Raw genomic sequence first — 14966 nt, 5'->3', positions numbered from 1 at the left:
AATTAAGCCTTAGAGGAGAGGAGCCATAAAAGAATAACAGAATGCAACAGCATGGATATCACTTTGTATTTTCAATATTATTACAATAAATGGACTTACATGTCGAGGTTACTGTGTCAAGGTTCATAACAACCCCCATTCTTATCAAAGCGATCACAATGAGCAAATATATGCACATCGCCAGCAGGCTAAGAAAGTGATAGGCAGCCGTTTACAACATCCCCTATATGATATAATATTACTTTGTGGGGTTTTTTTTGTCTGACGTTTGTGTGCTTCCTGCTACCAGCAACTGATTCTATATAAACCTTCCGTCCTTCTTTTTCTCTCTCTAAGGATATCGGAGCAGCTGTGTTGTTCTCTTCCCTGGCGTTGGCCACACCTGTGATCTGCAGGTGGTTCATCTGGCAGCGGAGCTGGGAACACCTGGCCAGGCAGAGAGATAGAGCCTGCAGGCTTTACTCTCGGTGTGTGTGTGTGTATGTGTGTGGGTGTGTGTGTGCGTGTGTGTCTGTAATAGTTTAGGGGATTTCTGAAGGGCTCAATTAAAGTTGAGGGAAGATAAGGTCTGTCTTTGCACACTCACACACACATTGAGAGGCATGTGTTGGCATTTCTCAAGGTTAAGCCTCGGGGATGTTTGGGCTTGTCAGTGCTGCAATACAATCCTCAGTTTGTGCACATGTACAGGAGATGGGGTGTATTTACAGTGTTACTTGTTCTAATTCTTTTTCATTTCAAGACATAACAAACCAAACTAAACCACCTCCTGCCTTCCCAGTTGTTCCTGCTTAGTTCTGCAGACCAGATCGTACAAATAACTCCTAACAGAACAACAGGGAACTGTGACAGCACCTGCTTTGTTGTTGCTTTGCAGACCCACCATGGGTATGACATCTTGCTACAGTACTCTGCTAGGACAAACAGGCAAAGACAACAAGCAGAGACACCAGCTGAGGACAAAATACATAAACAACAGTACCCAGAACACATTCCACCCTGGGAGCAAGAGCAGACAGAGTACAATACAAGTTTATGTGTGTAGTGAAGAGAGCTGGCCCAGCAGGAGTGAAAGCAGAGAAGAGACAGATGAGGTGCACTTGACAATAGTCATAAAACTCACATCTGACATGTGGGGGGAAGAGCTATGGATTGATATTGGCTTAGGCTAAGATCCTGCTTTATCCACTGCATATGTGTGTGTGTATGTGTGCGTGTGTGTGTGCGTGTGTGTGTTTGTCTGATAAAGTGAGACAAGGCCAAGGCCACACATCATCTTCATTATTATCTGCCAGGATGTGAAGCCTTCATTATCTGGGTCAGAGACTCTGCTGTTAATGCTTGTCGCACATGAGCATTACAAGTGTTTTGGCTGATAAGGGATCATTTTTTGGCTAAGTAATTCCATAAAAAAATATTAATTCATCAATGCACTGAAATGTTACTGGCAAAAGAAGATGTGATTAATACCGTATGAAACTTTTTATTTGTTTATTTTTTTTTTAAAAAAGGAAAAAAGACAATTGGAAAGAGGAGGAAAGGTTAAAAGAAGTGTGATATTGCCAATATCTCGTCAGGCTATGATCTGAGACTCGTCACTAAGAACTTATAAGCAGTTGAATGTCAGGTTGCATTGGCGATGACAGGCCCATCTGCAGATGGACTCTCTGCATGGTGGCCAAGACAGAGGAGCGGGGATGGAGAGAGGGATAAGGACATATAAATGGAGATGGAAAGAAAAAAAAAACGAATGAGGGACAGAAAGATTAAGAGGGAACAAAGAGAGATGGATGGAGAGAGGCCGAACATCAGATAGAAACAGGAGGTGAGAAAGAAGTGCTGAAGTAACCCTGGAAGGTGTGGAGAAAAGGGGGAACCAATGCTAACAGCTCTTTGTCTGAGCCAAGTGGGAAATGATGGAAGGGGGGGGTGAAAAGCATGAGGAATGGGAACAGAGAGACGGGGCATTAAAAAAGCATAATATGGCATAATATGGTGATAAGTTCCTTTCACTTGCTTTTTTTTTTCCTGACCACTCTGATTCACTCTGAAGTGACTGGGCCCTTTTGTTCCCAGCCAGTGTCCCTCCACTTAAAGTAGAAGACCGAATAAATGCCGGCACACAATCCTGGGACCTGCATGCAGCCGTCTTGATAAAGGATACATGTTTTTTTTTTTTCTTCTCCATGATGATTTAAATGAAACACAGAAGAACACACAAAAGAAGACTTAATCCCTTTTGGTTGAATGTTTCAAAAGCCATATGACAAATATGCAAAACCTCTCTGAAACCGTGCAAGCTGTCTTTTTAGAATAGCCAAATGTGTCAAAACGATGTTTACGCTACCTTATGACACCTGAATACAGAGGTCATGAAAGTGGCTGGCAGTATAACAAAATGACAGTGTTAACAACGCTCAGGAGCCGAGCCGAGAGCTGTAATCAAGAGTAAAAAGCACAGAGTTGAGGCGGAGAAGTAATGTTTTGTCAGGGGGGGTGGGCGAGCGCGGACACTCTAATAGCCCTCGTCTCCTGTACGGCTGGGTATTTCTGAGGATTGTTATTGGCGGGTGATCCTCGGCGCAAGATCACATCTGGATCCTATCCTCCCAGCCGCTCCGTGCAGTGCCGCACAGCAACAAGAAACAGCTGTGCAAAACTGGCTTCAATTAGCCTCACATTCTCCCTGACAGTTAATCCCTTTCTACTCTCCTTTTTTTTTTTTTTTACTTAACTGTTTGGTCACTCCTCTCTCTCTCTCTCTCTCTCTCTCTTTTTAAAAAGAGCTCTGCTCCAGGTTGCCACACTGTCTGAAGTAATAGACAGGGGAACACAGTGTTCTGAATTGAAAACAGACAACGGGATAGAAAGCTCAGAGGTCTCACGAAACACAGAACATGACAAAACCTGTTTGGAAAGACTGGTGTTGCTGTTTGCAGGGTTTTAACACAAGGGAGGGAACTTGATAAACACATGCAGAGATGATATATTTTCATTTCCTGTCATTGGGTAGTAAACACTTCATTACAATTAAGGTTCATTTAAATCTTAGACTCTTGACAGCATGTGATCCTTAATAGTAGAGTCTATTAAAATTGTCATTCGGCCACATCTTATTACTCAAACAGTAGATGAAAGATTCTCTGTTGTGGTTCTCACATGTGGAGCAATGGGCAACAAAGTGACCCCATAAATTCAGCCTTTAAGCATCACTTTTCCCACTAAAACCACACTTAGCAAACACTTAAGTGTGATCCAGCAGTGCCGCATACTGAATAAAATGTTGCCGCTTATGAATCATTAATCAAACTCAGCTCTGCTCACACCAGTTCAACTGCACACCATCTTGACTCAGCTAAACTGCACCGGGGAATCCAGCTCAGATTAGTCCTGTGATAGGAAATGGGAGCCAGATTTTAGGTAAGGAAGCCGATCTGATGGGCTTGATGAGCAAATCTGGAAGGTTCTGCAGTCATTGTAGCCCTGGGGCCTGAGTAAAACACTAACAGGTGGTAGTGCTGGTGGAAAAGACCCACGCAGAGACCAGAGGGAATGAGAAGGATACTGGGCTCACAGCCTGATACACACAAACATACACCCAAGCACACGCATATTACAAAAACACAGCCAACCACATGCATGACACATAGCAACGCACAGAAACAAGCGTAAGCAGCACGCAGAAAAACAGACGCAAACACAGTTTGCACACATACATACCTGAAACATGCACATGCATCCATACATCAACACATTCACACAAGCAGCCCACAAAGACAAGCAGGGGTGACTCAGAGAGAAGATCTGTAGGCACCTCTCTCTACCTCCAGCACAGACAAATTCTCCCACATGGCAAAACACAAAGGGCCCACGTCTGGCAACGCTAACAGCCCACTCAAGCCAAAACCAATTAGGTCTCTAATGCAAACCTGCAGGGCCCCTTTGTCGTTTATTTCCCCTTTTAATGTCAGAGGATTGGAATCTGACTCTATAACCCACCCCAAAGAAAAGAAAGAAAAAGGCAAAAGGGAAAATTATCGGGGGTTCCAAATTATCCACATGTTTTCGAGTAGACCTAATTGAATCAAGAGAGAATGGAAATGATTGACTAGTGTGAGCAATGTTTAGCCTACATGCTCTTTAACACATTTTCCCAGTGTACACACAGCATCTCTGCTTCCCAGAGGGCTATTTAGCTTTCTGTGTAACATCAAATTACTCCAACTAAACAACAATTACGGTAAAACATAGGAATACACATATTTTATCTGTTTTGGGTTTTTGTCGGAACCAAATTTTTCCAAAACAGGAATCGCTTTCAAACCAAGAATCCATCATGTTCATATTACAGTACACACTCTGCTGCTCCCTGGTGGCCACTGTAGCACAATCATTATCGTCATCACCACAACATCACCATCAGCATTACAGTCATGTCTTTGTCATGCGATTATGTGTTTCACTGCAGTGAAAAGGAGCCCAATTGGAGACCTCGGGGGAGTTGCAGTGACACATGGGGGCCTACAGTCATGCCCTCGGGCCCTGTTGACCCCACTTGCATTGCACTGGACTCTACTATTGACCCCTGATGTAAAGCAGGCAGAAACCACAGGCAAAAAAGGAAAAAAAAAACCTCCTCCTGGCATCAAGCAGCAGCTCCAGCCTGGTTTCACACTGCCTGGTGTTTTTGTCTTAAAAAGCTGTAAACTCCAGATGGTGGAAAGAGAAGAGAGAAAAAAAAAACTTTGCCTGGTGGATTAAGGGCTCCAAATCCTTCACTGAAAAGACACATAGACCCCAAAGCTGCTATTCAATCAAATGGGAGCATAATAGCTGTCTTGTGAGGGGCTATATAAGGGATAATGCATCCAATAGAGTATGTGTTATGCATAGTTTATTCTCACTCTTTAATGGATCCTAATGAGCGTAAGATCTCAGCAGACAAAGGGATGACTGGGTTTTTGTTTGGTCATTATAATGATTTGATAGGATCTGAAGTAACACATTCAAAGGTATTCTACCCTGCTCTTGGAGAAGAATGAGTAAATAATAGAGAGGAGAAGCTTTTTCTTTTTTTTTATGTCCACATTATGTAGCCATAAAGCCTAGTTCTGCTGTATTTTCATTAGATGGCAAGATCAGCCTTTTAACCCAGATTCTGCTCCTCAATTATGTAAATAAAACACATGAAAAATGAGATCACACATGACACATGCACCATTTGTCAAGACTCAGCTGCAGCATGGTGTATTATCATAGAGTGCAGGTGCAAATACACACACCTGTGGATAAACGTCAGGTAAAAGTAACTCTTCATTTGTGTCAGGGATAATAAGCAAAGTCTACTCACAGTTGAAAACACTCGGCATTCCGACCATGCTCCTCGTATTTTTGAGTTTTCTTCCCCTTGGCAGAATGATGTCTGTTACAATCAGTCTTTTTTTTTAAGTCCTTCAGTCTGTCTTTCGCAGGATTTCTAAAAAAAAACAACAAAAAAAACGCTTTTTTAGAACATTAAACTTGCAGCGATCGATCCGGTTCACCACTGGGCATCAGGTACCTCTTCTCCCGCGCAACAGAGAATATTTGCATGGGCGGTACTAATTGTAAAGCAGCGACGCTCCGTTACAGCAGGGAAACGGTGCTCTCTGTAATGATTAACTCCGAGCTGCAACAAGAGGACAACCAGAGCTCAGCCCCCATAATCCTCACCAGAAAGACACACCATTGCCTTGAGCAAAGTCGTTTATGACCTCGACTTGCTGGTGTATTGATTTTGCTTTTTTTTTTTTTTTGCTTTTGTTTTTTTTATAGCCTAAATCTATATCCTTGAATGCCTCCGTTTATTGTCAGTGAAACAAGCAAGGGCAGGAAGGGCCTGCAGAATATAAAAGTGATAGATAGTTGATGATATGTGGCTCTAAAGGATGAGTTAGTGTTGAAAATATGTGTGTGCTTTAAAGTGAAAAACTGTGTGTCTGCACGGTCAGACTGATCTGGACTGGCATGTGTAATTCTTCTTTACAAACATAATATTTTGATGCTGGCTGAGAAGGTTGTGAGTTACACCACCACCACCCCCAACACACACACACACAATCACATCCACTGTCATCTTTCCACCCCCCTACAGCCACCCACATATGCCACACGCTCCTGTCCTCCCCCTCCATCTCCCCCCCCTCCATCTCACCCCCCATCCTCCACTCCTGCCAGGCAGCCACCTGCTCTCTGCAGCATGCTGCACAGCTGCTCTGCTACAATAACAAATTAAGGTCCACCGTGGCAGGCAGGAGTCATTACCTACAGCTCTTGCTATGGATGAGCCAAGGAGCCATCAGCTACTGCCTCTGTGTGTGGGGAACACAGCCCCCCCACCCCCTTTTGTGTGTGTGTGTGTGTGTGTGTAAAAAGCAAGGGGGCCAAGTGCCACTAATTGTTCTGATGTGGAGCAGAGGATCAGGGGGTGCTACAGTTTGGGGACACGGGAGCCAAGAGTCACCAGACTTTGCTGTGTCACTGTCAGGAGTGAGACATGTGCTGACTGTGGTGTTTTCATTTACATTGAAAGGAGACAAGACACATCAGATCTGTCTTAGAACTACTTACATACAGCAGTAACATAGCTGTAATTAGAATATGTTTGGATTTGTCAGTGAGTGGACAGTAGGTTGAAAGTACATTGCATGGATTAAAAATACTGATAGAAGAACGTATAGAAGAAAAAAACGTCACTATTTGCTGTAGAATAAATGAAGTCATAGGTGCCACATGCCATTTCTAAAAAGTTGCCAGCGGTGAGACTCAGAGTCTTAATGACAAGTGGAGAGTCTGTAGTTTCACATATCAACCACCCACATAGTCTCTGGCAGGTGCACACAGTAAATGGAAGGACACTAGACACAACCACACGAAGAAGACCTTGAATAAACTGTAATGACAGCTTATTCTTCTCCTTAAAACTGCATTACACCATCTGAGTCAGAACACTTTACTCCCTCAAGGTTTATATTTTACTCTCTTCGAGTTCACCTAACATCCTCTAGAACGTGGGATACAGGATATGAAATTAAACACAACTTACATTGGAAAGAAAACACATATACTGTATATATAATGCAAGATGTTGCTGTAGAAGGATCTGGGTCACTTGGATGTTTGAGTTACATTATAGCAGTATGAAACTTCTTCTTTCAGATATATAGATATTTATTATTCCAAATGTAATCCTCTCTTAAATCTACATGTTTTAATGTGTGATCAGCAAGTTACGCAAAGAATGACTCAATCCAGACTAAACCTTTGATTGTGACAACAATATCCTGTCTTACTCATCTTGTCAACCAGCTCTGTGACAGGTTAACAAAGAGATGACTAGTCAGTTAGCAGGAGGCTGAAGTCAAAGAAGAAACCGGCTCAGACGGTGGTGGGATTTGCCGTGGTCATTATGGTCTCTCTGTGTGACAGCTGGCCATTGCCCCCCCTTGATCCGCTTGCAGCGTCTTTGTCACAGCCCCTTTAATCACACCAGCAGGACTGTTACACAGCAAATCAGCTGACCTGACCTACTGGCTGCCTGACTGACTGTCTGACCGTCTAACCTGCTGAGCTGAAGCAAAGTTTTTACAAGATGTAACCTTCTCCAATAATCAATATGAAGTCTTACCATGCATCCTAATGCGCAAGCATTTTGCCGTTTTCAATTAAAAGTACACTGACAGTGCTGCTGTAATCAATATTGTTTTTCATAATTGCTTTTGGGCTGCAACTTAATGTTTCGATACACTCTTACTGCACTAGCAGTGTAGCAGGCAGCTGTTTTCAGCAAATGCTTTAAAAAAAAAACAGCAGCAAAAGAGCCAGATTATCTCAGCCTCATTTTTTGACCAAACACACAGCTAAAAAAGTGAATATTGGAGGTACATTGATCTGGTACATTCATCCTGACTATAAAAACAACTCAAAATGAATGCTAAAGTTGCTTGAAACAGTATATCTTCTAAGTTATATTCACAGAAAATCAGTTAAAATAAGCTGAACAGAAACATTTTGGTCCAAAATCAGTATCACTTTCAATAGAATTGCCACAACCAGCGAATATGTTTGTGGAAGCAGCTGCTTTCGCGATTGCGTACGGCCTTGACAGCTTTCAACTTCTGAATGAATAAAGAGACCCTGTAAAAGACTTTATCAGCAATCTTCAAGCACCACACACGTTGATTTGCTTTTAGTACTGTGGAGAATCATTTGTGACCCCACAAATGTACTCTTCAGCCTCATGAGGGACTGGCTGGCCTTCCTCTCTGCTCCACAGTCTGCTGAGTTAAGTAATCGCCGCCTCGGAGTGATCTGACGGTGCCAACAACACTGTGAAAAGATACCATGATTACAAAGCCCACACTCTTTACCCTTTAAAACTCACTTACCCTCTCCACTGTACAGTAGTTGATCTGACGTGTTTTTAATCCCCATGAGGGAGTGTTTTCTCCATTTATTTGCTCATTCACTTCACTGTACTGAGTCAAGAGGGGGCAAGTCATTAGCTAGGACTGTTTACCCTACTTTCTCAGCAGTCGTGCCATCTGCGTGAGCTCTGTAGGTTGCATAAGGCCTGGGAGATATGACACCTCCACAAAACCTGTTCCCTTTTATCCTTTGTTTCAGTCTGCTCCTTCCAAGATTATCTTTCTCCCTCCTGTGCCTTCTTTCTTATTCTCTCTCTTCAGCTTTTCATGATTTCACCCTCTTCAATTATCTTTTCATAATTTATTTCTCCTCACCTATTGTGCATATCCCCCATCCTCTATTACGTACATCTCTTCTCTCCGCTCCTCTCCTCCTGTCATCCCCAACAGCTGACAGACCAGACCCTGCCTGGTGGTGACACTTCACCCACGCCGACCCGAGCCAGATCACAAGTCCATGTGGGAGCCAGAGCCAGGGCCAAGGCCAGGGTTGCTGCTGAAGAGAGAGAGGAGGGCGGGGGGTGGGGGGGGGTGTACTGAGGCCAGCAAGATGGCCCTAGTCATCATAATCATTCATTGCCTGCTGGTCCTTCTGTCCTGTGCCTCCTCCCACTCCTCCTGCTTTTTTGTCCTCCTCATGTCAGGGCCACACGGCACGCGTATCAGCTGAGCCCAGGATGGTTGGAGTCAACGGGGTCAGGTGGCAGACGCCTGGTTAATTCTCCTGAGGCTGAAAAGTGCTCGCGTCAGCTCCTGCAACGGAAATTCACAGATAGAGACAAACACACATGCATTCTGAAAGGCACACGTTCACAGAATTGATTGCACAAAATATGACTGTGCAGACTGTAGGTCGAGCATGATATAAACATCTAGAGATAAATTGTTGGGAGGTTTGAAGAGGCTGATGGGACACTGAGTCTGTCAGACAAACAGATAGATTGGCATTAAGAAGGAGGAGGGGACGATTATAAACACATGGACAGATGGACAGACAGATAGCCCTATTATGTAGATCCCGTCTTCTCTCCTCCGCACGGATCCCTCATGCATATATACCTTTACATTATTCAGTAGGTTATAATGAGAGTAACTGAACGTGGTGGGGGTTAAAAAAAAAAAATGGTCGCTGGGCGGTTTAGATGGCAGAAGGTGGGCCACAGGTGTACAAGCTTATTCTGTTTGACCTCTCATTATCACCCCCAAGTTCTCGTTCATTATAGTCCTATGTCCTCGGGTGTTTAGGGAGCAGTGTGTTGTGTCTATACCACAGTCTGTTCCCTGCAGTCTGTCATTCATATTTTGAGAATAAATTATTCCATATTTTTTAATCTCTTATTGTCTGCTCATCTGTTTGTCTGTTGCGTGGTCCATCCATCTGTGTTTCTTTTTTTCCGACTCATTTTCCGTCTCTTCAGTGAGTTTTCTAATGACTTGGCAGGTGTTTATCAGCAACATGATTTACAGATGCTCATCACTCATTTGACTGTCATGTTTGATTGAAATCTTTTCAAAACCCTACTGTCACATCTGCATATCTCTCATCTCCCTCTCAACCTATCTATCTATCTATCTATCTATCTATCTATCTATCTATCTATCTATCTATCTATCTATCTATCTATCTATTTGTCTGTCTGTCTGTTTGTTTATCTATCTGTCCACCAGCCTGCCTGGATGGCCTGTAGAGGAGTGGTCTGGTCTGTTGTTACAGAGGAACAGGTGGGGCAGGCTAACAGTCAGCACAGGCTTGAATCAAACACACACACACACGCACACACACACACATGCAAGCTGCAGGGAGGCAGGCAGTCAGCCGCTCAGACACTGGCCCATATGGTAGACCTCTGGAGCTGTTGCCCTTTGCAGAGTAGGGGAGGGATAGATGGAGGGATGCAGAGATGGTTGGAGGGATGGCAGGAGCAGGAGGAGGCAGAGGGAAGCGGGGGGAGGTTGAAATTAATCAGCAGGCCACCCCAACTGTCCACTGTCTTTGGGGAGTTGAGACATGCATATATGTGGCTGACTGAATCAGCGGTGTGGGGATGGCAAGTGGCAGGGGGGGTTGTAGTGTGCTCTTGTTGTAGTGTTTTCTTTTGTCTTTTTGTTTACTTTTTCAAATTGATTACAATTTCTATTTATTTCATAGAAATGGAAACACCTATTGAGCACATCCCACGATAAAGATAATCATTTTTAAATTGGCAAAATAAAAAATAGACATAAATTAATCAGTTATATGTTATGTAAAATGTCTATGTGAGCACAACGTTATTTCTCTGCATATCTGCTTATCTTTTACACACACACTCTGTAATCTGTCATATTCAATTAAAAGTGGGAGAAGTATTCTGATCTCCTACCTAACTAAATTAGTCATACAACACTCCAAAATGCTGTTAGTCATAAGTTAAAAATCTTTCATTCTAAAGCTTTCTTGGTAAAAATTCAGAAGTGTCAGCAAAAAAATGTACTGAAAGTACCAAAAGTAAAAGTACATTTTAATTTTACATCTGAGGAACATTAATTAATAGTTAATGTTGTTGCTGGTCATGGTGGTGATCATTTTCATATATTTCATATACTGATAATGTCAAAGTCAAATATACAGCAAATAAATGTAGTGGAAGTATAAAGAGAAGTATAAAGTAGCACCGATTTAAAATACTCAAGTTGACAAGTACAAAAATGTATTTAATAATACTATTTAAATAAATCTTACTGTTTTTTGTTGTTGTTTTTTTTACACATAAATCACAGTGTAACTCTCTGTACTTCTGTTAAGCTTAGGACCAAATGGACAAATATATTGTGCATTAGTAGTGCCCCACTGTACCCCACAGCTCAATTGCTTTTGAACTGAAACAATTACTGTGAGACCTGACGTCAGCTTTAGTGCAATTTCGGCATGTTTGGCTCAACTGCGTGAGGACTATTAAGGCCTATTAAGAGTTACGGGTCCCACACTAAACAAACACCCTTAAAGCCAAAAGTCAACACTTTGACCTCAATTATTGTTTCATCTCAAGTATGCTGGAGTAGAGCCAAAAATAACAGGAAATGTGTCACTGTCCAAATACTTATGGCATCATTCATATGTTTCCATATGACAAGCAACTTTTCAGTATGACTACATCAACTCTAAACTACAAATGTGTTTCCTATGAAAGGGAATCTATTGTTCTGCATGTGAGAGATCCTTACAAATCCTCTTGTTCAATTCAATGAAGCTTTGAAAAAATATGAGGGCCTGCTACTGTGAAAGATAGGCCGGCCACCTGCCATTCACATCACAATGGAAATAGACTGACAGATGTATAGACAGGAGGTCAGATGGTCAAACACTTTGTCATAATGCAAAACATCATTTGGTAGATGCGCTGCTTAAATCAACCGCTGTCGTTAAAGTCCCCGATTCATTGTTGCTGGGCTGTTTATATGTGTTGTTCTATACATGTGCTAAATAGTACATCTGACTGTTGAACTGGTCTGTCCTAAATTTTAAAGTGATTTTTGTGGCCACTAGGGGACACAAAGACCCCACAACGACCTTACAAACACAGATGTGATTATCACCTCAAGAAGTTACAATGTTACAAAACAATTGTTTACACATCCAATGGACACATATTGACATTAACATTTCTTCATGACTCATGTTTGTGGCCACCTAGGGAAGTCCAAAATTCCTTTTCCTTCTTTTCTTTTGTTTTGTTTTGTACAATGTCACCCAAATTTCAGTTAAATGCTGAACTGTGTTTACTAGCTAGTCATCAACTTTGTCATTTGCTACCGAGCAGGTAACACACAGAGGGTTTATCATAGTTGTTATTTTGCAGAACAGTTGCCTGATAGAGTTGTTATGGAATTAATGAGAACATTTATGGGCTATACTGCCAGTGGCTGTAAGCCAAAAGATGAGCTAAAAAAGCTAAACAGCTGGGTAATAATTCTGTGTGTTTGGATGACCCCCTTAATATTACACTGGAATAATATTACACAGTCATTGGTTTCTTTCATTATTAAAAAAAAAAAAATCTTAATTTGAGTCTGGACAACTTAACTGTGTTAACTGCAGTTCATCACATCATATCCAATAAAATAATAAAATAAAAATAAAATAATAAAGAAATAAAATAAAAATATAATTGCATTTTTAAAACTCTATTTGTTGATTTATTAATTTATGCCTTAAATCAGTTAAACCAGTTGTTTATCTATGGATTTGAATCAGCTACTCGTAACAAAATGGCGCAAAAGGGTTACATGATCTATACAATATATTACACACATCAATAATACCCATTAGTAAACACACTGCACTTATGGGCAAAGACAATAACAGTAAGGAGCCTTAAGGAGCCTTCTCCAGACAAAAACAAAGCCTCTTCTTTATATTTCTTTAAAACCCACTTGGCTTGAGTTCTATGCAGATTGTTGTTGTTGTTTAAAAAATAATTAATTTTTAATGGACATATGGTCGAATACATAAACTTAATAGCTCTGGTGCTTTTAATCCTCACAGATTATGGTGGTGTTAGTTGATGAGACAGTAATTGTATTGTTAATCTAATGCTTAAGGGATTCATGTATGTGTGACATATATTGTGATTAATTAAAAAACAGGTGCCTGAGCAATGTCAGATAGATTAAAATCAGTCATCTTGGTTTTAGAGCAAAATATTTTTCTGATATTGAACAAAACTTAGCTTTGAAAGCTGTTGTCTTTCTTTTACAATAAATCCAACACCACACAATCATTTATAATGTATAAAGTCATTTTCACTGCCAAACATCTACCATCACCATTATATTTAAAAATATGCCCTTGAGCTATTAAAATGTTTGTGTTGATGTAATTGGGCTATTTAATCACTAGGGGGAGACAGAGGATTGGGAACCAACCATTAAAACCTTAAAAAGTTTGTGTCTATTATGTTAAATGGATGCATGCAATCCAGATTCAGAAAACACAAACTACAACTCATTATATCCTAAAACAAACATTAATAACCAGTTATAATGAGTGCAGCTGTCCTGTCTGCCTAGTTGTTTTCAGATTTTTAGATGAGCATCTTTACACCATCTGTATGGGTTTAGAGCAATTTTCAGACAATGTTCCAAACGTGTTTTCATTAAGGGAGCAATTGGCCTTCACCAACCCACCCAGAAGGGTGTTTTCTAAAATCGGGTGCAGGAACTTGTTTGCTGTTTCACCTGTTGTGTGAAGCAGATGCAACACAGACTGCCACACACGCAGCTGAGGGGCTGGCAGATTACTTGCAGATGCGATAGAGCATAAGGAAATGTGGACTGCTTCATCAGCTTGTTTCAGTGACTCATGCATGTTCTTAATGACTACTCTGCACAATTAAGTGCACCTCTGCTGAGTCAACTCTACTGGTCATAGCACAATGCTGTGGAAACCCTAAGTGTATGTTAGACAGCAATTTCAGTGTGTGCCACATTATTTGAAATATGAATTACGGAAAGAAAAAAACTGAATAGTTACCACAAGAAGTTTGCACCGTTATTTGTGCACGTCTGAGACAGGATTATTGCAAATGAGTTTGTGAATTGAAAAGAAATTGCATTTGCTTGCAAGATCAGACTGAAGGTGGACGGAAATAAATCAGAAAAAGGAATAAAGATGAAGTTATTGTAGGCTGGAAATAATAAGAATAATCAAAATTAAACTTGAAGATAAAAAAAAAGCGGAGAATAGACATCCCACTGGTTGGCGCCAAATAAATGCTATATGAGCTTCATACAAAGGGTTCATTTATTACTGGAATGGGTAGCCCCAGTGTGAGTCAAACTATTGCACTATAAGTGATGCCATGCCCTGTAGCCATTGCATTTTAAATGACAACCAACAGCAATTTTTTAGTCAGTAGCAACACAAAGTTTTTCTCTCTCAGTGTGTTTCTAATCACTCTTTCCTTTGGTTTTGGTCTGTGGCCAGTATTGATTCAGCTTTGTCAGTTCTCATGCATGATACTCTTTTTAAACCACCTTTTCGAGACCTTCATTATCATCCCATGTATTCTTTTTATTAAGATTTTACCATGTATTGATTGAAGGGGTTTTCCACAAGCAGTTTAACTACTAAGTTATTGCCTTTGTCACATTGTCACGTCATGTTACTTAATGGGTTGGTATCATTTTCATTTGCTCTTTCAGTGCAAAATCACCCTGAATGTTTTATGTTTTTTTTATTCCTTTGAATCAAAAAGTATTGATCTTTAACTATAATTAGTTTTCTTTCTTTTTTTTTAACTCTCCTGTTTACACATCCATTGTGAGCATGTTTCTGTCAGCAGTGTTCAGACTGAAGCTGTGGATTTCATGCCTGATACGAGCTCTATCTACTGGAAAAGGAAAATCTCAGTATCTGTGGCCTGAGAAGCACTATTGATTTATTATTTTCTTCATGACAGAATGTCTGTATGTATCAGTGCAGTGATTTTGTGTCTGCCGGGCACATTGCAAATTAGATCT

The 14966-nt window shown here is 41.1% G+C and overlaps 1 protein-coding gene across 1 annotated transcript in view; it reads right to left on the bottom strand.

The window, feature by feature from the left end:
• cbfa2t2 (CBFA2/RUNX1 partner transcriptional co-repressor 2) overlaps positions 1 to 5744 on the bottom strand; it is a 33749-nt gene extending 28005 nt beyond the window's left edge. Inside the window, exon 1 of the mRNA XM_019272275.2 lies at positions 5351 to 5744. Coding sequence (XP_019127820.1) covers positions 5351 to 5378 — 28 coding nt within the window. The 5' untranslated portion in view covers positions 5379 to 5744. The remainder of the gene's footprint in view (positions 1 to 5350) is intronic.
• Between the last annotated feature and the right edge of the window lie 9222 nt (positions 5745 to 14966).

The sequence above is a fragment of the Larimichthys crocea genome, chromosome VI, assembly GCF_000972845.2.
Source record: "Larimichthys crocea isolate SSNF chromosome VI, L_crocea_2.0, whole genome shotgun sequence".
Lineage (NCBI taxonomy): Eukaryota > Metazoa > Chordata > Actinopteri > Sciaenidae > Larimichthys > Larimichthys crocea.
This window is presented reverse-complemented; position numbering and strand designations above follow the sequence as displayed.